Here is a 25,825-nt window from a genome sequence, read left to right on the forward strand (position 1 = left end):
CGATAAGGTAACTGAGACTTTTATTATAGAGCGTTCTTAGGGACTTTTAAACTGAAAATTATCAGTTCAAGAGAAGCGCTTCAAGCGCAGCCGCAGACCAGAGCCGGTGCAAGCTGCAGTCGGAGGGAGATCATTTCTCACCAGCGCGTGTTTAATAAAACTGCCAAAACGTCTTACGCAATGAGGTAATAAATTAATTTACTTGGATTTAACTAACCTTGCACTTTATTAAGTATGTTACAAATAGCAATCCGTATAAAATATTTAACTGGTTTTAATTTGATGCTAGGTTAGCTAGTTTGATTCATTGCTTGTTAGCATGTTGCTATGCTAACTGATATTTTGTTGGTGCGTATTCGATAAAATAATCTGTTTGATATCAAACAAAATGTTTTAAACTGTCGTGACACTAAACTAACATTTATGTCGTTGTTTGTAAAATAATATGTAGTAAACCTGTAGTAATTTTGTGAACGGTCAATGAATGATCTGTATTGTTCATGTGAATGCTCAGTAGTAGTGGTAGACATTTTTATTTTCTAATAGATTAATTTCTCTGATATTTCTTGGATTTTTTTCTGTTGTGTTGGAGTTTTTCTTGTAATTTGCTTGCAACAGTGTAAAACGCTTATTGAAAATGTCTTCTGTTGTTGTCTCCAGAGGAGATCGCGGCAGGGGGAGGGGCGGCCGCTTCGGCTCCCGTGGAGGTTTGGTCCAGGGGTGAGTTGTATCAAAGAACGTATACTACTGACAAGAAGCGAAACTCAATAGGGCTTTCCATTGCAACACCAGTCCTGTGCCTCCGCCATTTTGGGGTGAAAGCAACTCCGCAGTCCAATAGCTGCTTGCTGTCGCTATGACATTATTAGCTACTTATATAATAAATGTACAGTAATGCTGAAATCCAACCTGAGTGTAGATACCGATAACACAAAATTAACTTACGTTTACTAGAGTGAACATTAAATACTTTGGTTTTTTTACAGATTTTGTGTCTTCCATATTTTTTGCTCTCTAAAAAATGTAAATTATGTAATTTTAGTAGTTCAAGCATTAGCATTATATAGACCCCTTCACAGTTCACGTCACAGGCAGTTCCCACTGCGCATGTCGGGGTCAGTAAAGTCATTACAGCAGATTGAGTTGCGTACTATTCGGAATCGTCAAAAATGCCTACTTGTGTCGTGGGCTTTGAAAATCGCACCAGGTCTGCCGTTAAGTTTTTCGGGATTTCTGGGAAAAATACAACATTTCTAGTTGCAAGCAATTAAACGTGCAGACTGGGACAATGCAAAGATCAAAGAGGCTTGTGTTTGTAGTGCTCACTTCATTTCAGGTAAATCATAATTTTTCAGCCCTGTTAGATTAAACTAGAAAGCTTAAATGGTATGAACAGTTTGACCCCATGCTGCGGGCTCACCCGATAGTCATTCAATGTTTACAAACCTTGAAGGAGTCTATAGCCTACACTCACTGAATTTATACTAACATATAAAATTAAATTAAGGACATGCATCTGAGTAATTTGAAATTTTGGACCATAAATATATGAGAGGAATATAACAGCTTGATATTAAACTGATTTAGCAGTGTTGTCTTATATTAATGTACGTTAAATCAATGTTAACAGAAAAAACTGTCTAAAAAATTATTCAATTATGCACAGGAATGCATCGTGTTCTATAAGATCATCGTGTTTTTAGTGTGTAAAACGTAAAACATATATTTTAGACCTAGTGGAGTGAAAGTAACTATTAATAGTAATAGTAAATAAATATATAGTTACACAAAATCATGAAACTACCTCTAATGTGTGCTAATGGTTGGATTCCACCACTGAGAAAAGAAAACATATACAAGACAATACAACATTTATTGGTGATGTAATTTGAGAATTTTTTATTGCTACTTCAAATTCTGATTTGGCTGTGAGATTCATTAATGTAAAATTTCTCTATAATATTATAAAGTATGCCAGGTAAGAATGAAGTTATACATGTTATAATAACGCTGGACCGTTTCCCAAGTGGTAAACATAATGTTACCTACAAAAAAAGTTATCAATAAAATGAATTAATTCAGCAAATACATTTAATAAGCTTTAATTATTTCTTTGTATCATATGCATATAAATCATTTTTATGGTTTCTATGGCTTAAGATTTACTATTACTCAAAAAAAAAGTTAAAGTTCGCTGAAAACAATGAAAGGCAATATGTGTACTGTCACACTGATAGTTTGTGCAGTGTGTTGCTGGACATCTCTTTCGTTGCGATTCTGTGTATCTGTGGTGTTGTCGAGTTGGCATTCTCACCCCAAAATGGTGCCTGCACTACCGAAGTGCCACCTAGTGGCGTTTACCAAAAAGAACATCAGAGTTTCGCTTCTGGGGTTCTACACTCTTTGGTTGTATAAAATGTGTATGTTTACTACAAATGATTTCGCATTACATCACTGCTTATGATTTCTGCACTTACAGGTATCGGCCATTTGTTCCTCATATACCGTTTGACTTCTATGTCGTAAGTGTATTTAGTTACTTATGAAACAACCCAACAAACTTTGGCAAATGACGGGAGTTATTTATTTGTCTGGAGTGTGTTATAGTCTGAATTATTTGTTATAGTGTGAGATGGCGTTCCCCCGAGTAAAACCAGCTCCTGATGAGACTGGTTTCAGTGAATGCCTGCTGAAAAGAAACCAAGATCTGACTCCTACTGCAGTTGAACAGGTACAGTAATCTACTGTTAACCCTAACTTGTGTCTTTAGAGACCCGGGATGTCATTAGTGCATAATCTTAACATTGTGTATCATGTCGAAATATAACATCATATGCTTTATTTGATCATTTTGTAATTGTTGAAGTATTAGGATGGTTTTATACTAATAAGGAAGTCTAGGGATTGTTGTTTGTTATATAGTCTAAGTTTAATTGAATTGCTGAAAAATTAAAGAATACAAAGTCTAGACATAGGCACTTGTACATGTAGGCTGTCATACCATGAACATGATTTAGATCTTATGATTATTTTACGGCGTTGTAGGCTGTTTGCAATACCATCTCATATTTATTTCACAATAATAGTTTCTTGTCCTATCAATTTCTCTTCTGCAGGCTTCAATTTTGTCCTTGGTCACTAAGATAAACAACGTCATTGATAATCTAATCGTTGCTCCTGGAAGCTTTGAAGTGGTAAGCCAAACATTTTAAACAAGACACTTAAGTATTATACATTTGTTTTTGAGATGCCTCAAAGACGTGATGTTTTGAAATAGGAAATTCAGATTTCAGCTCACACTTTATTCATGTTTAACAATTCATTTAACAGCAAATTGAAGAAGTAAGGCAAGTGGGCTCCTATAAAAAAGGCACCATGACCACAGGACACAATGTAGCTGATCTTGTGGTTATCCTGAAGATCCTGCCCACCTGTAAGTCTCATTATTCCTCAAGTTTAATATTTGGTAATTAAAGGAGTGCTGAATGGGTCACTTCCAATTTTCTAATATAATTTTTTTTTAAATACAACAATATTTTTTTTTCAGTGGAAGCCGTCGCTGCTTTAGGTAATAAAGTAGTGGAGACCCTGCGTACACAGGACCCTTCTGAGGGTAAGTGTTAAATTTCAAGCCAATATGGTTTTAGTTAAACCCCTTCATGTTCATAATCCAAACTATAAACTACATGTATAGCATACACATTTCAGTATGTCTACAATGGTTAATACAAAATAAAACCAAGTTTATATAAGTTAAAAAGTGTTATCATAGTAAATGTAACTTGAATTTGGGAAATTGCTTTACGTTGTTTCTCTTCAAAATCTTCCACCTCCCAGTGCTCTCCATGCTGACCAATGAGACTGGTTTTGAGATCAGCTCTGCTGATGCCACCGTGAAAATCCTCATCACCACGGTCCCACCAAACCTGCGCAAACTGGACCCAGAGCTACACTGTATGTCGGCTATCAGACACTGGTGATTTTTACAACTTGTTCCTTAAAGCATTTGGCTTATTAAATATCCTCTTACTCCTACAGTGGACATCAAGGTTCTGCAAAGTGCTCTGGCTGCCATTCGCCACGCTCGTTGGTTTGAGGAGAATGCCTCGCATTCAACGTAAGTGCCACTTTTTGTCTTAATGGTCATAGTTAATTTGAATGTCTTTCCACCCGTGACTCACTCTGCTTTCTGTTTTTAGTGTGAAAGTGTTGATCCGCTTACTGAAAGACCTGCGAGTCAGATTCTCTGGATTTGAGCCTCTCACACCCTGGATTCTGGATCTGCTGGTGAGCATTGTTTTTTTATTTAACAGCTGGTTATCTTTTCTTCACAGCACTGGATTATAAGATTACGTATGTTTGTTCGTACGTAGGGCCATTCTGCTGTCATGAACAACCCCTCCAGACAGCCCTTGCCGCTTAACGTTGCCTACAGGTAAGCTACTGCATGCTTGCTTTTACCCTGCTTGTAGTTATTGATATAAACTTATTGTGGAGCTTAATATGAAATGATTGTGTGTGTTGCAGGCGTTGTCTTCAGATGCTTGCCGCAGGACTTTTCTTGCCAGGTTCTGTCGGAATTACCGATCCATGTGAAAGTGGAAACTTCCGTGTGCACACTGTCATGACTTTGGAACAACAGGTAATGTTGGATGAATTTAGATTGTATTTCAAACAAACAGTTATCTTTATTAAAGATTCGGTAACCTGATGGATCTTTGCCTGTAGGACATGGTGTGCTTCACGGCTCAAACACTGGTAAGAGTTCTGTCTCATGGTGGATCTCGCAAAATCCTGGGCCTCGAAGGAGATGCTAGTTGTAAGTTTATTTTTTTTTATTGCATTTGTTTTATGTATTTAGTCCGGCACATCTCTGAGGCTAATTTTTGTGTCAATGCAGATCTCACCACTGAGATGTCCACCTGGGATGGAGTAATCGTTACCCCATCTGAAAAAGCTTATGAGAAACCTCCAGAGCGCAAAGAAGAGGAAGATGAAGCTTTGGAGGAAGGAGGAGAAGGGGAAGATGAAAGCATGGAGACCCAGGAATAATACTTCTGTCTCTTTTGGACAGATAGTTTTGTATTTAATTTTGTTTTATTACTGATCCTTTTGTCATCCTACCGTGAATTTTAATACTTGGTTTCTTCTTCAGTCTAGCCTTTCCTAGAATTAAAGGGATAGTTCAACCAAAAATATAAATTCTGTCATTTACTCACTGTCATGTTGTTACAAACCTCTATACATTTATTTGTTCTGATGAACACACAGGAAAACATTTTGTGTGGAATGTTTGTAACCAAACCGATCAGAAGCCACATTGACTTTTATAGTAGGAACAAGAATACTATGGAAGTCAATGGGGTCTCTGATTGGTTTGGTTACCAACATTCCTCAAAATATATTCCTTTGTGTTCAGCAGAACAAAGAGACGAAATTTTTGTAACAACTTGAGATTGAGTAAAAGCTGAAAGAATTTACATTTTTGGATGAACTGTCCCTTTAAGCCTATGGCAGTAACAGCTAATTTCAATAAGGACCAAAAGGCGCTTGACTGTCCTAATTTTTCTCCTCACCATGACCATTCTGATACGGTTATTAGGGACTTCATGTTTTGTACCTGTCATTTGTTTTTTTATCAGTGAATTAAATTTTATTTCCACTTTTACTTTGTGTAGCCTATTTTTTCCGCCTCTTAAGCAAAGTAATTGTTGTGTAGAGTAAATTGTATTCTTGGGTATTTTGAGTTTGTTTGGTCACATGACCTTAAATGGCCATTCCACTTTTTTGAAAATATGCTCATTTTCCAGCTCCCCTAGGGTTAAACATCTGATTCTTACCGTTTTGGAATCCATTCAGCTGATCTCCGGGTCTGGCGCTAGCACTTTTAGCATAGCTTAGCATAATCCATTGAATCTGATTAGACCATTAGCATCGCGCTAAAAAACAAAGTTTGGATATTTTTCCTATTTAAAACTTGACTCTTCTGTAGATACAACGTGTACTAAAACCGACACAAAATTAAAAGTTGCAATTTTCTAGGCAGATATGGCTTGGACTATACTCTCAAACTGGCGTAATAATCAAGAACTTTGCTGCTGTAATATGGCTGCAAAATTGGTCCCCTGCTATTGAAAGTAACCAAGGGGACTATTTTCCGGCAGTCATAGTACACGATGTAACTACAGAAGAGTCAAGTTTTAAATAGGAAAAATAACGAAACTCTTTGGTTATTTAGCGCAATGCTAATGGTCTAATCTTCAATTGATTGTGCTAAGCTATGCTAAAAGTGCTAGCGCCAGACCCAGAGATCAGCTGAATGAATTACAAAACTGTAAGAATCAAATGTTTAACCCTAGGGGAGCTGGAAAATGTGCATATTTTCAAAAAAAGTGGACTGTCCCTTTAACACATTAGTCCTTATAAGGGTAATTTTTATTCATATTTATACAATGAGCTAAACAAACTTTACATTGATATAAGGACAATATTTGACCGAGATACAACTAATGTGAAATCTGAGGGTGCAAAATATTGAGAATCACATATAAATTGTTCAAACTAAGTCCATATTATCAACACATATTACTAATGATAAACACATTTTTGACATTTATGGTAGGATATTTTAAAATATGTTCTAGGAACATGATCTTTATATCCTAATGATTTTTGGTGTAAAAAATCATTCATTTTGACCCATCCTGTCTATCATTGGCTATTACTACAAATAAATCCTTGCTACTTATTCAGTATTATAAGAAATTAACTTTCCTTTGAATTTGAAGAGAATCAAATACAAAGACGGCAGATATTTTACCTTGCTAAAATAGCTTTATAATTGTTTAGAAAATGTTTACAACTGTTGACAATATTACATTCTGTGTTTAGTTTAACCACATCACAGTGTGCCATCTCTCCGATTAATGCTATAGCAGACATTGAACTGTACATATCAGTAGCAAGAAAACAAACAAACTATAGACTAAACACATGATCGATGTATACGTCACCTGTGCCATAAATCTGGCTTCCACCCGGTTTCAACAAATCCGTAAAAGTGATTATTTTAAGTCTATAAAATAAAATACTGATAAGGGTGAAATTGCTGTAAGCTATTGCAATTTGCTCTGCTTGGTAAAGGTGATATTGAATGTAAGAAGCATAGATACAAAATTAACTTTTTAACCTTGGCACTGTCTCAAACATAATAAGCAAAAAAAAAAAAAAAACATCTTGATAACAGTAGTAAATATTTTCCACAATGTTCTTGCAACTCAATACTTAAAATGTTTGCTACATCACAAACTGCCCACATTTATATATTTATATATATATTCTTTTTCCATTAAAGAGGGAAAGTATGCTCAGTTGCGAGTCTACATGTTCATGTTTTCTGTCCTGGCATGTAATTCCTCGCATGCAACTGCTAAATACAAGTTATTCATTTTTAGAAACGTCCCATCTTCCTTCAGTCTGTTTTCTACATTAGCAGCAATTACAAACAAAAGAATAGAATCTAACCAGGGTTGCTTTCATACATCATTAACAGCCTGGAGAATACAGAATAGATTTTCTCATAATAATAATAATATTATTATTTGCAATAACATTTTCTCATTGTATCTGAAATCAATAATATACAAGTAATCATCATAACAATCCGAGTATTAACATGAATAACTTAAATTGCAACAGATATATTTACTGTACACAAAAACAGAATGTGAGAAGGTATTATTTTGTAATTACACAGTAATTGTTTGTAAGTCTATGACCCATGTAATATCCAGTGATCAGTTATGCAGTAGAATCCAATGTAAGGTCTACATCACAGTGCCCCATACACAGCTACAAGCTCCTCTGTGCAACTAAAATATATTCATCACTTATTCTAGCTAAATCTGCTTATGGCATATACAGTATAGTCATATTCGCCAACATATGCTCAGCTGAGTTTGAGCCATCCGACCTATTAAGAGACTTCACATACCTGGGTCATGACCTGGGGTAATATGCATCCCACATAAACTCTACGGAAACATCAAACATGTTCTTTCGGAGCGGTCCTTGAGTGTAATATTGATTTCGGTATCAGCAGGTGCTTGAAAAAGTAAACGAGTCGCCCTTCAGAAAGCTTGGTGGGGAAAATGCGTTCAGTCTTTCTCGAAATGTTTTGTTGGTGTATCAAAAACATATGGCCTTGAGAAAGATCAACCTATTACGCTGACTGGAAATTCCAACGGCGTGCCATATACAGACAGTCTTTAAGTGTTTCGGGAAGGCAGGAGTCCTTCACAGTGGAAGAAATATAGTCTGTTGTGCTTTACGTCTTCGTAGACTTGCTGCATCTACAAAATGCGTCTTTTACTACTGTTTTCAAGCTTTAAAAATGCGTAGGACCTGACGTTATAAAACAAATCTATGGATGAAAACAAAACAATAAATAAATAAAAACTAAATAAAATGAATTATGTAACATTATATATACTGCATACATATAAAATAACTGTTAGACCAAATTGAGATGGCATTAGAAAAATTACAAAAATGTGAGTGTGGTCATTTTTAAATAAATATATAGATAAATACACATAGAATAAAGATCTTCAGTTTGGATAGAAGAGTTTGTTTGTTTTTATGGATTAATAAAAGCATGCAGGTTACATAGAAACATCCAGTGTGAGGTGGTTATTAGCTGGATCAAGTTGAACAAATTATATTGTTAGAGCAACACATACTGTATGTGAGTCATATATAATACTGAATAGTTAGGTTTAAAAAAAGCCACACATAGTGCTGTTAGGCACGTGTAGATAGTGAAGATATAGAAAAGAGATTATATTTTTTGCCTGTGGACAGCATGGCAAGAAGCCGTCACCTATTTCTTGTTTTAAATTATTTGCCAGTCCATGACACAAAGCACACAAAGTGGACTCCGCTAAGTCCAACTACAATATGCAAGTCCACAGAGCTATAGTGCCTCTCCAATTTCTTGAGACTGAATAATGTTATATTAATAATATTATAACACCACTTTTGACAATCTCTAATCTAAAAAGGTACTTTATAAAATATACATCTCACAGTAAAATATTTCCCATCTGCTTCCATGGTTGAACATACATTTTTAAAGAGGATTTATGCAAACATTTCCTTTTAAACTAACGGATGGCAATATAGTTCAGAAAGATGATTTTGCAAGATTCCCAGTTTACACACAAACACACGATCCACCACATTGTGATGTTTCTGTTCTAATGTGAGCACATACAAAATTCCCACACATTGTATCAGTAACGTTCAACAAATTTACGTTTTGGTGAAAAGTGGACGTCAAATAGTTAGCACAATACAAATATAACCTAAAGTAGCAAGTTAGTGTGACCCTCAATTAAATTTAAAGGAGGGGGTGATGTGGGCCAGACCAGTGCCGAACACACAGTGTACTAGAAAAGTCATTTCATTTGAATAATAGGCTTTATGCCCAGCTGCACTGCTTCTTGAACTTCAGCCAGCTCCTTGTTTCCTGTCTGCCATTATTGGACAAACTGATTAATCCAGGTGTGCCTGACGTCAGTAGTCACAAACAAACAGATCAATCCAGGTGTGCCTGACCTCAGTAGTCACAACAACAATAATCAGACACACCTGGATTAATCAGTTTGTCCAATAATGGCAGACAGGAAACAAGGAGCTGGCTGAAGTTCAGGAAGTAGTGCAGCTGGGCATAAAGCCTATTTCATCCCTTTTCTAACTAGAATCAGATTAAAAAATGAAAAAAATAAAGTAAAGCACTGAGCCAAAGTGATGGAGCTACATTGATTTCACGTTTGCTAGTTTTCATCTGTTATGAAAAAGGCAGAGGGGTGAAATGAATAAGATGCTTAACCTCCTCTCTAAATGAAAATTCTTCAGTGTGCAGGTCATGTGTGACATTGAAGATTGTCTTCTTCACCCCTGCGTCCATCCACTGTTGTTTGTGAAAGCACTCCTGTTCGGGAAGCTTGGCTATTGGAAACTAAATATTTATCATTTCATTTTATAAAGAGTGTGTTGGTTTTCTCATTGGGGTGAATGCAATTGTTAGATGATATTGCAATATACAGGAGACGGATCCCTGTTAGAATTTGATAAAGGGCAAAGGGCGTTTATTTTACTTTTTTAACTTAATATTTAGATAAAGCAGATCTAGTCTGAGATTTCAGTATGCATTGCTCTACTATGGCCACAAGAGTGGGCTTGTGTCACAGTGAAAGGGGCTGCACTGTGGAAACATTTAGGAAACACGTACACAGTCACCACTTGTCTTTAATATATCAAAAGAAGGTCTATTATTTAAAATAATGCGATCCTCTCAAAAAAAATGATATTGCACCCGTATGTGTGTTAGAATGTGGTGTATTCAAACAGTCCTAAGGTTTTTGTATATTTATATAAAGTCTCAATCTCAAACCATGTGGTTGTGCTAGATGAGCCCTTTTTTTTAGAATATGAACACTTGCTCGAAATAAATGAATAAATAAAATGCAAGCTACCATCCCAAGATCCCAAACAAACAAAAGCACAGGTACCAGCAGCATACTTGGAGGCCACCATTGAAGTTCGCACTCGCTGTCTGACCATGCGGACGTCTGTGCAGAGGTGTGAGAGTCGATGAAGAGTTGTTCAGGGGTCGTGGTACAGTCCCTCAGAGTCTTGTCTGAGCCTCTGTGATGTAGATCTCAATACTGTCTGCGCTCTCCGTGGCAGAATTCTGTCGAAAAGATGCCGAGCGCTTTGTCTGGAGTAACCTGCGTCGCATCTCCAACTTCTGACGGTCGCCCATGTCCAGCGATTTGTCCCGTTCGGGCACGCTACGCCCTCGTGAGACCACCAGCATGCCTCCTCCGCCACCCCCCACCGCAGCCTCGGACATGCTCTCGGCCCGCAGGCTACCCGTCACACCGCCAGCCGGTTTCTTTGGTAACGGAGGTGGAACTTTCTTGTCCTCCTAGCAGGGGAAGTGGTGGGACATTATGAATGGTTATTGGGGGGATGAATGAAGAACGTAGGGAAGGAGGACGGAAACGCACACATAAAAGCAGAGGATAGGATATGGAGACCGTGATAGATAAGGACAGCAGCATGAAGTTGCAAATGATAGTGATGTTGAATTAGTTTGTTTAGGATGTGACGTGACATTGTGGAAGCAGCAGACAGTAAAAAGAAAGACAACAGAAAAAAATTAGTATTACAACACAACAGAGGTTAAAGATTTGTTAGGCTATCTAAGGGCAAATGAACAGCTCTCTGTGCAGTAAATCAGCCTCTACTGTTTAGTTCCTTTTGTTTTTTTTATGGTGTTTAGTTGATGGGAGAGAGTTGCTGGGGACCGACATATGAAAAGTTCTCCCGCCTACTGCTGTTTTGGCACTGGAGTGGAGACGTGCAGTGACCGGAGCAGAGCGGATGTCCACTCTCACCTTCTTCTCGGGAAGCAACCTCCAGCCCGAATCCTTCAGCCGCTGAAGATCCTGAAACTTCACCCTAACATCCTCGATGGCAAGCTGCAGAATGTCCCAGTAACTGGTCAGATCCTGTGTGGTGGGCTGAGGGTATGATGAGGGATCCTACGACCAAAGAAGATTTTCAGAAGTCATGCAGAGAGAGAGAATGAGAATAGGGTGCTTTTTGATTAGGTCAGATTCTTTTTGATGAACCGTTTGTTCAGATGATTAATTTTAATGAAGCGTTCTACCAAAACTGATTAACTTGAATTGTGTTCTCAGGAGTCTCCCGGCAGCATTTTTGGTAAGAAAATTAAAATTCTCAGTTAAATACCTTGCTTTGGATAAAATGCATGAAAATGTAAATATGACTCTTTATCGCTTCAGTTGGGTGATGAATGTTTTGAAATCTACAATTATATTCCCAACTGACGAAATAAAGCAAAAGATAATTGAACATCTTATAAACATTTTGTTTAGTGGGGAAGGATCGAATGTGCCTAAGATGTTTGCACAGTATTATACGTGACCCTGGACCACAAAACCAATATACATCTGAAAACCGAACAAATAAGCTTTCCATTGATGTATGGTTTGTTAGGATAGGACAATATTTGGCCCAGATACAACTATTTGAAAATCTGGAATCTGAGGGTGCAAAAACATCAAAATATAAAGAAAATCGCCTTAAAAGTGAAGTCCTTAGCAACACATATTACTAATGATAAATCATTTCTATATATTTACAGTACTTGGTTTTGCAAGTCAATTTAACCTACTATTGACCTGAGATACTGTTTTGACCTGTGATAAGTTGACATAACTTATAAAAACAAGTTGAAATTGTTTATCTTAATTGGTAGTGATGGGGACAAGACCGCCTATGCCGAGTCCGAGTCAAGAGCGAGTCTTTGAAGGGTCGAGACCGGGTCAAGACTGAGTCCGTTGGTTTTAAAATAGAGTCGAGTCAGAGTCAAGACCGAGTCTTTGAGGAAGCAAGTCTGAGTCGAGACCAAGTCCTTTAGGAGTCGAGACCCAGTCGAGACCAAGACCATAAAAACATGTCAGTTTTACTATCATTAAAAAATCCCTACCACATGCATCATCTTCTGCATATTTTTTCTAGAGAAAAATAAACGGCTATGAGGGCAGTATCTTTGCATTGCACCATGGGACGTCATTTTCAAATAATGCCTGTCAACATAGCATTTTATCATTATTGTTATGTGTGGTTTTTTATATGAACATAACAAAATGCGTTGGTCTCGAGGACTCGGTCTGAAATTACTAGTCCTTCTCCTCCCACTGTGGTCTGAGACCGAGTCAAGACCGAATCTTTGAAGGAACAAGTCCGACACGAGTCAGAGAAAGCAGAAATCTTGAGACCGTTCTCGGACTCGAGTACTACATCACTATTAATTGGTTAAGAAAAATACACTCATTAACACAATTTCTCATTAATACAATTATCTAATCAGCCAATCTCATGGCAGTTGCTTCAATGCATGTAGGGGTGTGGTCCTGGTCAAGAAAATCTCCTGAACTCCAAAATGAATGTCAGAATGGGAAAGAAAGGTAATTTAAGCAATTTTGGTTGTTGGTGCCAGATGGGCCAGTCTGAGTATTTCACCATCTGCTCAGTTATTGGGTTTTTACGCCCAACCATTTTTAGGGTTTAAAAAGAATGATGTGAAAAGGGAAAAACATCCAGTATGGGCAGCCTTGTGGGCGAAAATGCCTTGTTGATGCTAGAGGTCAGAGGAGAATGGGCCGACTGATTCAAGCTGATAGAAGAGCAACTTTGACTGAAATAACCACTCGTTACAACCAAGGTATGCAGCAAAGCATTTGTGAAGCCACAACATGCACAACCTTGAGGCGGATAGGCTACAACAGCAGAAAACCCCACCGGGTACCACTCATCATCTCCACTGCAAATAGGAAAAAGAGGCTACAATTTGCAAGAGCTCACCAAAATTGGACAGTTGAAGACTGGAAAAATGCTGCCTGGTCTGATGAGTCTCAATTTCTATCTGGTGGTGGTGTACTGGTGTGGGGATGTTTTCTTGACACACTTTAGGCCCCTTAGTGCCAATTGGGCATCGTTTAAATGCCACGGCCTACCTGAGCATTGTTTCTGACCATGTCCATCCCTTTATAACCACCATGTACCCATGTTCTGATGGCTACTTCCAGCAGGATAATGCACCATGTCACCAAGCTCGAATCATCTTGAACATGACAATGAGTTCACTGTACTAAAATGGCCTCCACAGTCACCAGATCTTAACCCAATAGAGCATCTTTGGGATGTGGTGGAATGGGAGCTTCGTGCCCTGGATGTGCATCCCACAAATCTCCATCAACTGCAAGATGCTTTCCCATAAATATGGGCACCTTGTTAAATCAATGCCACGTAGAATTAAGGCAGTTCTGAAGGCGAAAGGGGGTCAAACACAGTATGGTGTTCCTAGGTATCCTTTAGGTGAGTGTATATGTTGATTTGACAAAAATGCTGCATTTATTTTTACAAAATACCTTTGCATAATTTCCTAATGATTTTTGGCATCATTTTCACCCAAACAATGTATTTTTGGATATTGCTACAAATATGCGACTTATGAACATTGTATTATACCAAATGCACGAAATAATGTTGTTATTTTAGCAATGTAATAGGTGCTTTTTAAACTATTAAAAGGTAATTTTCACATAATGTTCTTTACATTATGTACAGCAGGGTGATTTAATGTAGAAAACAGTAAATCGCAAAAAGAAAACCATGAAAAGACTTTAGCTTGGTTTCACAGATGCATGGTTCTTCTATGGCATTGTTGTGAAGAACCCTTTCATCACCTTTATTTTTAAGAGTGTTTATGTTAAAATAGGGAAGTATTATAATAAACCATTCAGGGGGTATATATCAAGTTATTGTGAAGATGAACTTCACAGCTATGCAGATAAACAGCAATTTAAAAACACTCACCACACTCTGTTGGCACATCCTGAAGAACTGTTGAACTCTCTGGGACATGAGCATCTGTGCACTGCCAACAGCTCCTCTGATGAGCTCCAGTACTAATCCACCCCATCACAGGAAAGAAAGAGAAGTAAAAACATACTCGGCATAAATTTCAGCATTTAGACTGGGAGCAAATCTTATACACAACAAATGAACACAGGTGTAGTTTCTCATCGCGGCATACACCTGAGAAATCAGCATGCTGACCTGACATCACTGCATAATAAAAATCAACATCTTTATTCTCCACTTACCTTCCTCTGGCAGCTCATTTGTTTCTGCCTCTCTTTCCATATTCTGGCACCATCCCTCTATCCTCTCCACTTCTGTCTGCAAGAGACGGAGGAAAAACTCTCCATCCCGTACGCAGGGTGAGGCTCGGCCCGAGTCTGGGAGGCTCCGCGGGCCCTCGTTCCATCCTCCCCGGTCGGGGGCCAAGGGCAGAGGGGAGTGTGAGCGAGGAAGGGCTCTCAGTTCTGGGGGTCCGGGCTCAGTGGTGTAACCGGTGTTGTAATCCTCGCGGTAGGCCCATTGGCCTTGTGTGTGCACCGTGCGGTATTCTGCAAACTGACCGGCCGATTCCGGTTCGGACGAGTGGCGCTGGAACGAGCAGCCAAACTGCAGACCCTTGTCCTGAGTGGGGACGGTCAGCACGCCGAAACCTTCTGTCTCCAGATCAGCCTGGACGCTTGCGGTTACACTGTTGGAGCGTTTGAAACGAGCTCGTCTGGAATAGATAACACCAGGATGATTTTTGACATTTTGAGATGCTGATACGCATGTCTGTTGGGCATACCATAATCTAAATTTAAATCTGAACTTTGTGCTTTATTTTTTGACAGTCTGTCAAACGTTTAGAGAAAAGTTTGTTTTAAATTATGTTAACATTATTATGTTATTATTGTACTAAAAAAAAAATTATTTAAACGTTATACACTACAAACATACTACTTAAAAGCATAGTAGTGCTTAAGTAGTCTACTAAACACCTGTATTACCAGTAATAGAGTTAATGTATATTTCTTATACAGCTGGGTTCTCATGATCATAAAACCATTTTGAACTAAAGGCTTTGATTTTTAAAATGTGTTTTAAGTCAAATATTGTGCCTAAGAATAATAGACAAAGACTTATTTCATAAAAGTAGACCAACACATCTAGCATACATGACAACACCTTCAAAAATGATTTTATCAGTACGAAACACAATGATGTATCACCCAAATTAATGACTGCAACACTGCAATAGCAGATGCATTGAACTTTAAATTAATTAAACACCAAACTCCAAGCCAACATTTCTGTCAACTCAATAAAGAGATGCAGAGGTAAATGATGATCACAAGACTAAAAGATGGATGAGTGACAATGACATCATTTCACAAGTTGTGGAGTGTTGCGTACTCGCTGTATTTATCCTCTCTCATCTCACTCACTGTTCTTAGCACATCAACACCCCCTGTATGTGTGTATGTGTGTGCGCGTGTGTGTGTGTGTGTGTGTTAACCTCCCACCTGCACCTCTTGTTCATCTAACATTGTGACACAATCACACCCCACCTGCCTCAGAAATAAACCAATCACCCCTGACTGCTTCATCAACTATACCTAAAAAAATATTGAATATGAATAAAGGTATTTAAAGACGCAATTAAAATTTTTTAGATCTCTGTTCATACGCACAACTATTCAATCATTTTGTTATATATGCTTAAATGTTAAAATTAGTTACTGTAATTGGAGATTTATTTATTTATTTTTACTTGAACCACATCATAAGAAAGGTAGCCAATGAGAGCCCAGAATAGATTGCAACAAAAGAATAGGGTGAGACCTCAGAGATAATTGAGTTACAGTAGTTTTATGTTATGTAGATTTTTTTTAAACATAATTCCGATAGTTACATTTGTGCTATTCCATAGTCTTGATAAGTTTACTCTTTTAGCAAATCCATTTAAACATTTTCCCAGCACAAATTGATGACTTGTTTTTACAACATGATCTCAAGGAAAGTCAAATTTTATTTATTTGTGTCCATGGCATGAAATGTAGCTTTTTTCGTGCCTTGAGCACAAATGTCTTTTTCGAATGTATTGTTTTCTCATTGCTTTTTTCCTATTTTTAAATCATTGTCACTTGGGGTTGGGGTTAGATTTGGGGTTTGGGTTAGGATGTCTAAAAAATGTAACAGAACGTGATTCCAACCCCAAGAGACAATGGTAAGAAAACAGGAAAAACCAAGGAGAAAACAATACATAAAATGACACAAAAAATAAAGTTGTGCCATTAACACGAATAAATGTATAAAATTTTGCATGACTATAACACAACTTTCCGTGAGATCAGTCTGTGTTTTACATAAGAGAAAAAATCTTATTTATATCCAATAAAATGCTTTGTAGAATAAGGAAGTCACCTGCTCTTAAAGCCATCTGGATTTAAAATGTATACTAAAAAAATTAAACATGGCTGCTATTGGCCCAAAGAATGTTAATATGTTTGAATGAAATAATAAAGTTAAGTCTGTGCATTTAAATAGACCAACGAGATTTTGTGTTAATCAAACCAAACTAAAATCACTTTGCAAACATGATTTGTATAAAGGTAATTTTGCAGAAGATGCAAAGTGTTATTTCCAAGTATTTTGTGTTTTTTTTACTGTGAAGAGAAAGACTTGTTAGTGTTTAATGTTTATGATACTTTCTGTGTCTGTCCCAAATTCCTGTTGCAACAGGAAATATAATGAGCTTCTAAGACTGAACACAAAAAATCTACCTCTTGTCATCCTCCACTTGAACTCCTATGGAGTGAACCTCTCTCAGGACTTTGCCTTCTGGGTCTGAGTCTGACAATGTCTCCGAGCTGTCCACCTGGAAAACACACATTTAACAAAACATGGAGCAGCACACCGAGTGATATCACTCAAAAGCAATGGTCTGCTTTGGGCATTGCTCACGGGACAGTGCCCTTTTATACCTGCACTGCGATGGAGGGTCTCCACTTCCTCCCTCTTCCTTCCTGTTTGAACTCCTCTCCCCCAGTTAAGGCTTTAGTCAGGGACATACTGTTCTGTGGCAGAGAGGCAGATTTTCCCAGGCTGCCTCCAGCACGCTCCCTGGATCCCCTGGGTCCCTCCAGCAGGTTATCGGCCGAGCTGCTGTGTTTCGGTTTCATCGGACCGGGTCCACCAGGATAACTGATGTTCTGAAGCGGCCTGCCATTTAGGCTCTCCGCCGAGTTGCTGCTCTGTCTGACCCGCCCAGAGCCTCCGGCCAGGTAGTGCCCGCTTCTGGAGGTGCGGCCGCTGGCGCTCTCTGTCAGGTCTACGGAGTTGCTGTGCTGTCTGGGACGAACCAAAGCAGGCTGTCCTGTGCTCTGGAAGTAAGCATCCTGGGTGGATTCGGTGCTGCTCTGAGCGGTCACAGAGATCATTGGTTTAGTCATACGTGGCGGCAGAGGAGGTGGACCTTTTCGGTAAGAGAACACTAGACGAACAAAGACAGACAGGATTTTAAAAGATAAAGGGCTGTTTGACCTTAACAGATTCAGCCTCTGAGCTAAAAAAAAAAAAAAAGGTAAACTGTTAGCTTTAATCACTGGTGAGGAGAACAATCGGTGAGGAAAATATGAGGATGCACGAACTTACAACATCACAAAAACTGCCTGAGGGCAAACTATTTTAAAATAGCTTTATTCTCATTCTTCTGTTCCTACTTTGCACACAGTGTCTATGAACCGAGATTTATTATGCAAAAAACTTGTTATACATCTAGACCAGGGGTTCTCAAAGTCCGGACTCCGGTCCGGATCCGCCCCGACGGGAACTTGATCCGGACCCGCGTCCACTTACAAGTGCATTAATTTCTATGTGATAGATTAAGTGTGTGCATTTGCTACTTTACAAATGCATATTAAACCTGTAAACCATTCGTTTAGTGTTTTTTTCTTTTTAGATTTAAGAGTATTCCTGGTCCGAAAATAAAACGAGTTATTAAAAAAAATCCTGTGTGACGCTGTAGCCATCACACCCAGATATGCACAGCTACTTCATGTACTACGGCTTTTGATCAGTAAATCCTAATCAATCTGAAATCACTGTTGGTTTGAGTCGTTTAAAACATGCATTTAAAAAAGCAACACTCGTCAAACCTAATCTTTAAACATATTCTTTATTATCATGAAAATACCTGAAAAGGTTTGAAGAACAGCAATATAAATATATCCTTAAGACATTTCCTGGAGCTGCGTGTGTCTGGTTCTTCGTCTGCAGCGCATATTAAGTTTCTGCCCGAGAGCGCCCCCTGGCTTTTGGATGTAGCGTCATTTCACCGTAATTCATTGAGAAGTATAGCAAGCCTCATCAGCCAATTTATGGGGGCACGGTGCACCCCTAATTTTGGTCAGTGTCTCTGCCTACCAACCACACTTTTTCATGGTTTATGCATCTGATGGAGAACAAACTATGCCATTTCTCTAATTAGGTTGCTCTGTTTTTTGCACCTGGTTACTTTTGGCATATTTCTTGTGTTTATGTTTAAAAAAAAATTTACCTGTTGTGTTGATTTGTTTTATAAACAAATGATTTACACAAAGTTTTTACGGACCTATGAAAATTATGAGATTTCAGATTTGGACCTTTGAATGTAAACTTTGAGAACCCCTGATCTAGACACTCCAAATAAACTAGTGTAGGCATAACAGAATTATAATTGTAAAATACTTTCATCTTTTCTCAGCCAGCCAGGACCAGGATTTTTTATCATTTTTTAAAACTTTGATAGTATGTTTACATTCTCTTTGATTTATAAGTTCATAATCTCTGAATATATGAACATACAAGATATCAAATGAAAGGAGATGCTGTACTTTTTCAGAAGATGCGTAACAGCGCCCCCTATCGTGAAACATGAAAAGCCTGAAGAACTCATCAAGGGTGGGAAAGGGTCTCATAAATGATGGTAAATGTTGTCAATGGCAGGGAAGAGACAAAGGCGGAAATTGTTAAAGGCGGGGTGCATGATTTTTTAAAAAACACTTTGCAAAAGGGAGTCGGGCCGAGTACCAAAACACAATTGTAGCCAATCAGCAGCAAGGGGCATGTCTACTAACCAACATCGTTGCATATGTGTGGGGCGGGTCTATCAAAAGAACACAGCAAAATCACCAGTGTTAAATTTTCAGGGATGGTGTTAAATACACAGTGTTGATGCTGTTTTAACACTATCTGGTAATAAAATAACACTGCCATTGCTAGGCCAGTGTTATTTTCACGACAGTGTCAGTGTAAAACAAGGGTGTTATCAGATTTCACTCTGAGCGGTGTAAATCAAGCCACGCCTCCACTAAACATTTCCTGTCAGGGATTTTACCGCCATTTTCTTTCACAGGAGGACTGAAGAGATCAGGTAAATCAGTCTCATAATATTCACATGGTTTAGCTAAATTAAACTGTTATTTCTCTGTCTGACTCTACGCAGCCATATGCCAAAAAACCTAAATAAGATATTTTTCCCATTTTATTTCCCCTTTGTTCGTTATTTGGTTCAGTTTAATCAGAGCTACCTTGTGTTACGTTGTTCCCTTGTTAGTTTAGTATAAAGTCAAACTGCTAGCTAAAAGTTTAAAACCAAGAAGGATAATATTAACAGGAGATATGAACGAAATAATTGAACCATGATAAAACGCGACATGCACTACAAATTGAAGGTATGAAATTAAGTTAAATGAAAGCTCGTTTATTCACCATATGATGTTCGTTATAAGGTAATCATATAGGCTAGATACCGTGAGTTAACGAGGTCGTTTACATGCACGTGAGTGCACGGATATTGGTTAATTATTCAAATTACTGAAAAACACGGAGTAAAACGCAACCGCATCGTCATGTGTTTTTCTAAGATGTATGCAAACAGGGGAAATATCGCCAAACCAACAATTAATTTGACCAAAACCTCACAATATATCATCATTTGTATGCACAGATTGGATGCATTGTGTGTTGTAAGCTATTCGTGGCGCTAGATGTCAGACAGATGCAAATGGCAAATACATACGAAAGTGTAAAACGTGTATGGCGAACATTTGTTTTTTTTGTCATTATAGATGCTAGTTTGGTGAAAGTACACACTGAGTGCTTCAAATCATTCAGACGAGATGCTGTTTTTAGGGCAGTTTATTAAAGAAGACCTGACATGGATGACTTCCAACGACTGCTAATACTTATATAAATTCATTACAGAAGGTAAGTTTATATATTTATACATATAAATCATTTTATTTGACATAACTGAACAGTTAACCAATCTTTTTAGTATATGTAGTTTTGTACATATTATTATTATTATTATTATTATTATTATTATTATTATTAATCTGGAAAGAAACTCACATGACCTGCTGCCAACTTTAATAAAAATATATTATCTTCTCATACATCGTTTTGCTATTGATGTCATATTAAATAGCAATCAAATTGATTACTATTTTGAAAATGTATAAATGAAGATTCATATTGTCTTGAGTGCTGTTTTTAATATAAAAAGAATGTTGAGTTTTCAGAGTCTTTATTGTCATTTTTTGTGATAGGACCCTACCAGACTATATTTGAATACGGCATACCCATGAATTCTGGAACTGTTATTCCTTAACCCAGTTTGGAGGATAAGAGCTTACCAACTAGTTATGTGAGTACACACAGTACATTTGTACTGTACACTGTCTCTAACATGATTTATTATACTGAGATGATTTTGATTCAAATAACGGTTAAAACTGCACCCTTTTTGGTATTTTCTTGACTCTTTTTGTCTTTGAAAATCTGCAGAAATATGCTGAGGTGATGTATTGCAAAATAGCCAACATACAACAATATGGATGACCCTCTGTCTGGTCAACAGGAGTTTAAATATGGTAAGTGTATATGGGTTTGTTACTTTTATGGTTTTAAAGTTTAACTGTGTACTCATGGTGTTTAAATTCTGTTTTGCTAGGACGGGACAGTGATGTGGCAGCTCTTCCCTGGCTCATTCACCTCTTGCCTTCATTTGTGAAAGGAAGAAAGACTGGAGAGGGTCAATGTGCAACTGAAGCTACTGATTGTGCTGTGTAAGTTTTTTAGTATTTTGTTCTAGTTATTTATTCAGCAGTTAGTTTGCTTGCATTGTTCACCCCATGTAATTGCATACAAGTTCATAAATACACATCAAATACATTCATCAAATACACTCTTTTAAAACACTAAGGTGATGAGAATCAATCCATGCTTTGAGGGGGATGAATCAGCACAGCCCTGCCTGCACTGCGTTGGGAACAGAAGTTGCATCCAGAATTTTTGCATCATTCTGGACCAAAAAGCCATTCCCTGCATGATGAAGACCACTGATGCAGCCTTCCACTACATCATGAGTAAAACAACTACAGAACTAAATACCAGGTTGGAACGTATTTAAGAAAAATGAAACGTCTTTTGAATTGAAATGTCTGTTTTGTTATGGAAAAATCTTTAGTATTGTGAAGGATAAGCATTTCTGCCTGCCAGTAAGGTAATTGCAGTGTATTTTAATGTTCAAGTTTTGAGTAGGGTGGCTAATTTTTTTTAAACTCTCATTTGATTTATTAAAGACCTTATAATAAGTGGTTTTCATGTCACTGCGCTGTGGTATAAGATAACTTTCATTATTCCATACTGTATTATGTTTTTTAATTGTAGCTGAGGTATTTAAATAAGCAGTGTTAAATGCAAAGTGTTGTGTGTATCAATGTAAATATTAAATGTGATGTACTTTAATAAAAAGAGGTTTTGCAATATTTCTTGTCATTTGTCTTTTATAGAAACAACCCATTAGCAACAAAAGTGGCTATTAATCAGTATTTTGACACTTAACATTGTTGATACACTGGTGTTGACCTTAAATTAGGAGTGTTAATTTTTAACACTGTATTTCTGTGCCAACACCAGTGTAGTGTGGAAACAACAATGAATAGTGTGAACAAAGTGTAAAATTTAACAATATTGAGTGTTAAATTAACACTACACTTTTGACTAAATTAACACAGTGTAGTGTGGACACATATACACACTTTTCCAGTGTTAAATTTGACACCCTGGGTGTTATTTTAACACCAGTGATTTTGCTGTGAAGGTTCAGATTCTATTGGGGTAGGGGCATGTTTGTTAAGGTAATTTCAGAGATTATGCACCCCACCTTTTATAGTTACCTGATATACAGCTCCCTTATATAACTTCAAGTTAAAATAATTTGCCAATGTACAACTTAAAGCATGTTAAATGTTAGTTCTGTTAAATGTAAGCTGGATTCAGTATTGAATAATGGCATCTCTGGAGATATTGAGAATACTATAAGAACCACAAAGTGGAAATGGTAAATTTGAATGCAACCATATGTAAATATGCCGCACATAAGCCTATAGAGATGACAGAAACGTGGACAGTGTATATATAAATTATAGCTTAAATAAAGTTTAATTATTCAAAAGCTTTAGAGACATCCGCATGGCTTAAGTAACATCCACACTCGCATACTCACAAGCTCCTGAGAGCCGAGACATTAAATTCAGTGGGACACACTCTGAGATTAAAGGAGTTTTAAAAAAGCAAGCCTAAGCTCTCCTCCCATCTCTCTCCTCCAGAATGTGGTGAGTGTTGCCTTGGGAAACCGCAGATGGATGCTTTTGACACTTCACAAGGGCTTTAATAAATCTCCTGTGAGATTCTTTGCTATAAACGAGAGAATAAGAGACAATGGAGAAAGACAGAAAAGCCATTCACATGATACAGAGAGAGAGGGGGAATAAAGGATGATTGCAATCACGATCGCTATGTTGCGACGAAACGACCTTATGGGAATTTAAGTGTTTACGGTGTTCACCATGTACAGTCTTCGTATGCTGAACGATATAAAGAAAGCAGATTTGATCTATATCCCTTGGCAGAAGTGTATTTCCTATGAGACGGATCCCAAAACTCATTACGGTACTAATTCCTGTGACAGCATCGTGACACATATAAGGCATAAACACATGCTGATGACTCACCTGTCTCGCCCTTCATGCTGCCCTGTGGGCCCGACATGGAGAAGACAGAGAGGCAGTCGTCGTCCTGCGAGCATCCGGCTTGGATGGCCCGTACGTAGCTGTGACTGCGGGTGCGAAAACATCCGGGTAGATCTAAAGCCTCGACAGCCTGGGATTCCACCTCTCCAAACAGGTTCAAAGTATCACCCAGCTAGCAACAGGAATAATACCCACATGAAAAATACTGTACTAGTATTTACTATAGTAAACTGCAGTAACATTTCTAGTACAGTATACTATAGTTGATCATTTCATGAAAGCTTATACTGTATAACACTACGGTGTAGTAATATTTATTTACAGTATACTATAGTAAATACAAAAGTATATTACAGTAAATATGTCATACCTGAGAGCTGGTCAGAGAGCGGGTATAGCTTCGGGAACGGGCATGGCCTTTTGGTGTGGTACGGCTGTTCGGGTAGACGTCTGTACACTGTTTACATGAATACCTGAGCAGAGAAGTGATCTATTAAACCCCCAGCATCAAAAGTAACCAAAGCACACACAAAACCTGTGTTTTTACAGTTTTTGAATTGTAAGAATATCATGTTTCTTGCCCAAATCTAAAAGGGGGCATGTCACAATAATTTTTAAGATGTAAAATATATTTTTGGTGTCTCCAGAATACAAATGTGAAGTTTTAGCTCAAAATACCATATAGATAATTTATTATAGCATGTTAAAATTGACACTTTGTACGTGTGAGCAAAAATTTGGTGTTTTGGGTGTGTCCTTTAAAATGCAATGAGCGGATGAAGTGCAAATACTGATCACACTGATGGTGGTTTGTTGAAATTGAAACTCAATTGTGCTGTGAATTATTTTTTCTCTCTCTCTTTCTCTCTGCACTACATGACAATGCTGTGGTTGGATAGTGCAGATGAAGGGGCGGTTTTATTATAATAAGAGCTCCTTATGCCAAATTTCAAAGGCCTAATTTTTCACATGCTTGCAGAGAATGGTTTACCAAAACTAAGTTACTGGGTTGATCTTTTTCACGTTTTCTAGGTTGATAGAAGCACTGGGGATCCAACCATAGCACTTAAACATGGAAAAAGTCTGATTTTCATGCCATGGCCCCTTTAAAAGACAGATCAGTCGGATAATACAACAGAGATTGTGTGATCACTGACTTGGATGTGGTGGAGGAGCGCTGGTCCATGCTGATGGAACGGCGGAAGGCTTCTCTCTGAGCGATGAGGGCAGATTTCGGTGAGGCTTTAGGGCTGGTGTCCGAATCACCGCTGTCATCGTCCCCCATGGCCTTGATGTAGCTGCCACTGCGCATACGTCTGCATGGGATCTCCCCACCACTGTCCGATGGACCACCACCACACCAGTCATCTGAGGGCACCTGAAAGAGATGCATACAGTATGACCGCACTGTCAACCTGGCCTTAAATCCAATAAAGTGATAAGGGCTGAAGCATTTCTCTTCATGTATTGTTTCCCTAAAACAATTTAAACAAATACTTAAAGGAAAAAAATCATAATTTTTCCAAATAAATGCCACTTTGCTTAGATAAACTCATTTATACATTTTTAGCTGTGGCCTAAATCTCACTAATCTTACTGATATTGGAGGAAATGTAATGCGACTGCATTTAAAGATTTATTTACGTCGGTCTTATTAGAGCTGTGGCTTGTTGGCAGGTGGGCTAACCGGGGGGAATGCAAGGTTGAATTGAGGGCAGCGGAGAAAAATGAAATTTGATTGGCTGACGGGATGAAAGGCACCAGCTGCGCATTTAGACCTGTCATCATTCTCAAGAGCGGCCCCTCGGCTGGGCCATGAACCGAGCACAGATGTGCGGAGATAGCAGGTTATGGAGGAGAGAGGCGAAATGACTTATTTTCTTGAACTTTGCTCTCCAGAGTCATGTCGCATTCTGATAGCATCGCTGTGTAGTATTTCTGTTTCTCTTCCATCGTATTGGCTTTCTGTCACATATTTTGTACACATATAATAATAAATGGTGTCTTACAAGCCACTGTGGGCTTTGCAGGTGCTGTAAGAAACCTAAATGTTTAATAACACAAACAATAACTCTTTCAATCCATTCAAAAATGACATTCAGCTCTCATGGTTAAGAGATTAAAATACTGAATTTCTAAATTAAACATCTTGTCACTAAGCTGCACATGAGATCGTAGGTGAAGACTTAAAAAACGGAAAGTGAGTGCACAAATGCATGGGTAAACAAGACAGGCTGTGAAAA

At 38.0% G+C, this 25,825-nt stretch overlaps 2 protein-coding genes and 1 long non-coding RNA gene across 4 annotated transcripts in view; 2 read left to right on the top strand and 1 right to left on the bottom strand.

Annotated features, from left to right (window-relative positions):
• The first annotated feature begins 61 nt into the window (after positions 1-61).
• ilf2 (interleukin enhancer binding factor 2) lies at positions 62-5,296 on the top strand. Its single transcript, XM_065292314.1, has 14 exons — positions 62-185; positions 661-720; positions 2,480-2,522; positions 2,627-2,731; positions 3,117-3,194; positions 3,331-3,433; positions 3,548-3,613; positions 3,838-3,954; positions 4,039-4,117; positions 4,200-4,287; positions 4,374-4,435; positions 4,528-4,642; positions 4,729-4,819; positions 4,901-5,296. Exons 1-14 carry the CDS (start codon positions 181-183, stop codon positions 5,050-5,052), a joined length of 1,164 nt encoding a protein of 387 aa, XP_065148386.1. The 5' UTR covers positions 62-180; the 3' UTR covers positions 5,053-5,296.
• Positions 5,297-9,595: 4,299 nt separating this feature from the next.
• Positions 9,596-25,825, bottom strand: part of dlgap3 (discs, large (Drosophila) homolog-associated protein 3) — a 176,933-nt gene continuing 160,703 nt past the window's right edge. Inside the window, exons 4-12 of the mRNA XM_065292315.2 lie at positions 24,740-24,960; positions 23,953-24,055; positions 23,565-23,754; positions 17,487-17,995; positions 17,286-17,380; positions 14,766-15,238; positions 14,476-14,567; positions 11,466-11,612; positions 9,596-10,993 (exon numbers count right to left, since the gene is read on the bottom strand). Of these exons, the coding sequence (XP_065148387.1) occupies positions 10,691-10,993; positions 11,466-11,612; positions 14,476-14,567; positions 14,766-15,238; positions 17,286-17,380; positions 17,487-17,995; positions 23,565-23,754; positions 23,953-24,055; positions 24,740-24,960 (2,133 nt within the window). The 3' untranslated portion in view covers positions 9,596-10,690. The remainder of the gene's footprint in view (positions 10,994-11,465; positions 11,613-14,475; positions 14,568-14,765; positions 15,239-17,285; positions 17,381-17,486; positions 17,996-23,564; positions 23,755-23,952; positions 24,056-24,739; positions 24,961-25,825) is intronic.
• Positions 20,391-22,316, top strand: LOC135781740 (uncharacterized). Of its 2 annotated transcripts, XR_010545227.2 has the most exons (5): positions 20,391-20,751; positions 21,096-21,193; positions 21,334-21,419; positions 21,500-21,614; positions 21,752-22,316. It is a non-coding gene; the product is annotated as an uncharacterized lncRNA (long non-coding RNA). The 2 variants fall into 2 exon arrangements; XR_012335494.1 differs by lacking the exon at positions 20,391-20,751 and having other exon boundaries at positions 20,878-21,193.

This window comes from Paramisgurnus dabryanus, chromosome 19 (genome assembly GCF_030506205.2).
Source record: "Paramisgurnus dabryanus chromosome 19, PD_genome_1.1, whole genome shotgun sequence".
Taxonomy (NCBI): domain Eukaryota; kingdom Metazoa; phylum Chordata; class Actinopteri; order Cypriniformes; family Cobitidae; genus Paramisgurnus; species Paramisgurnus dabryanus.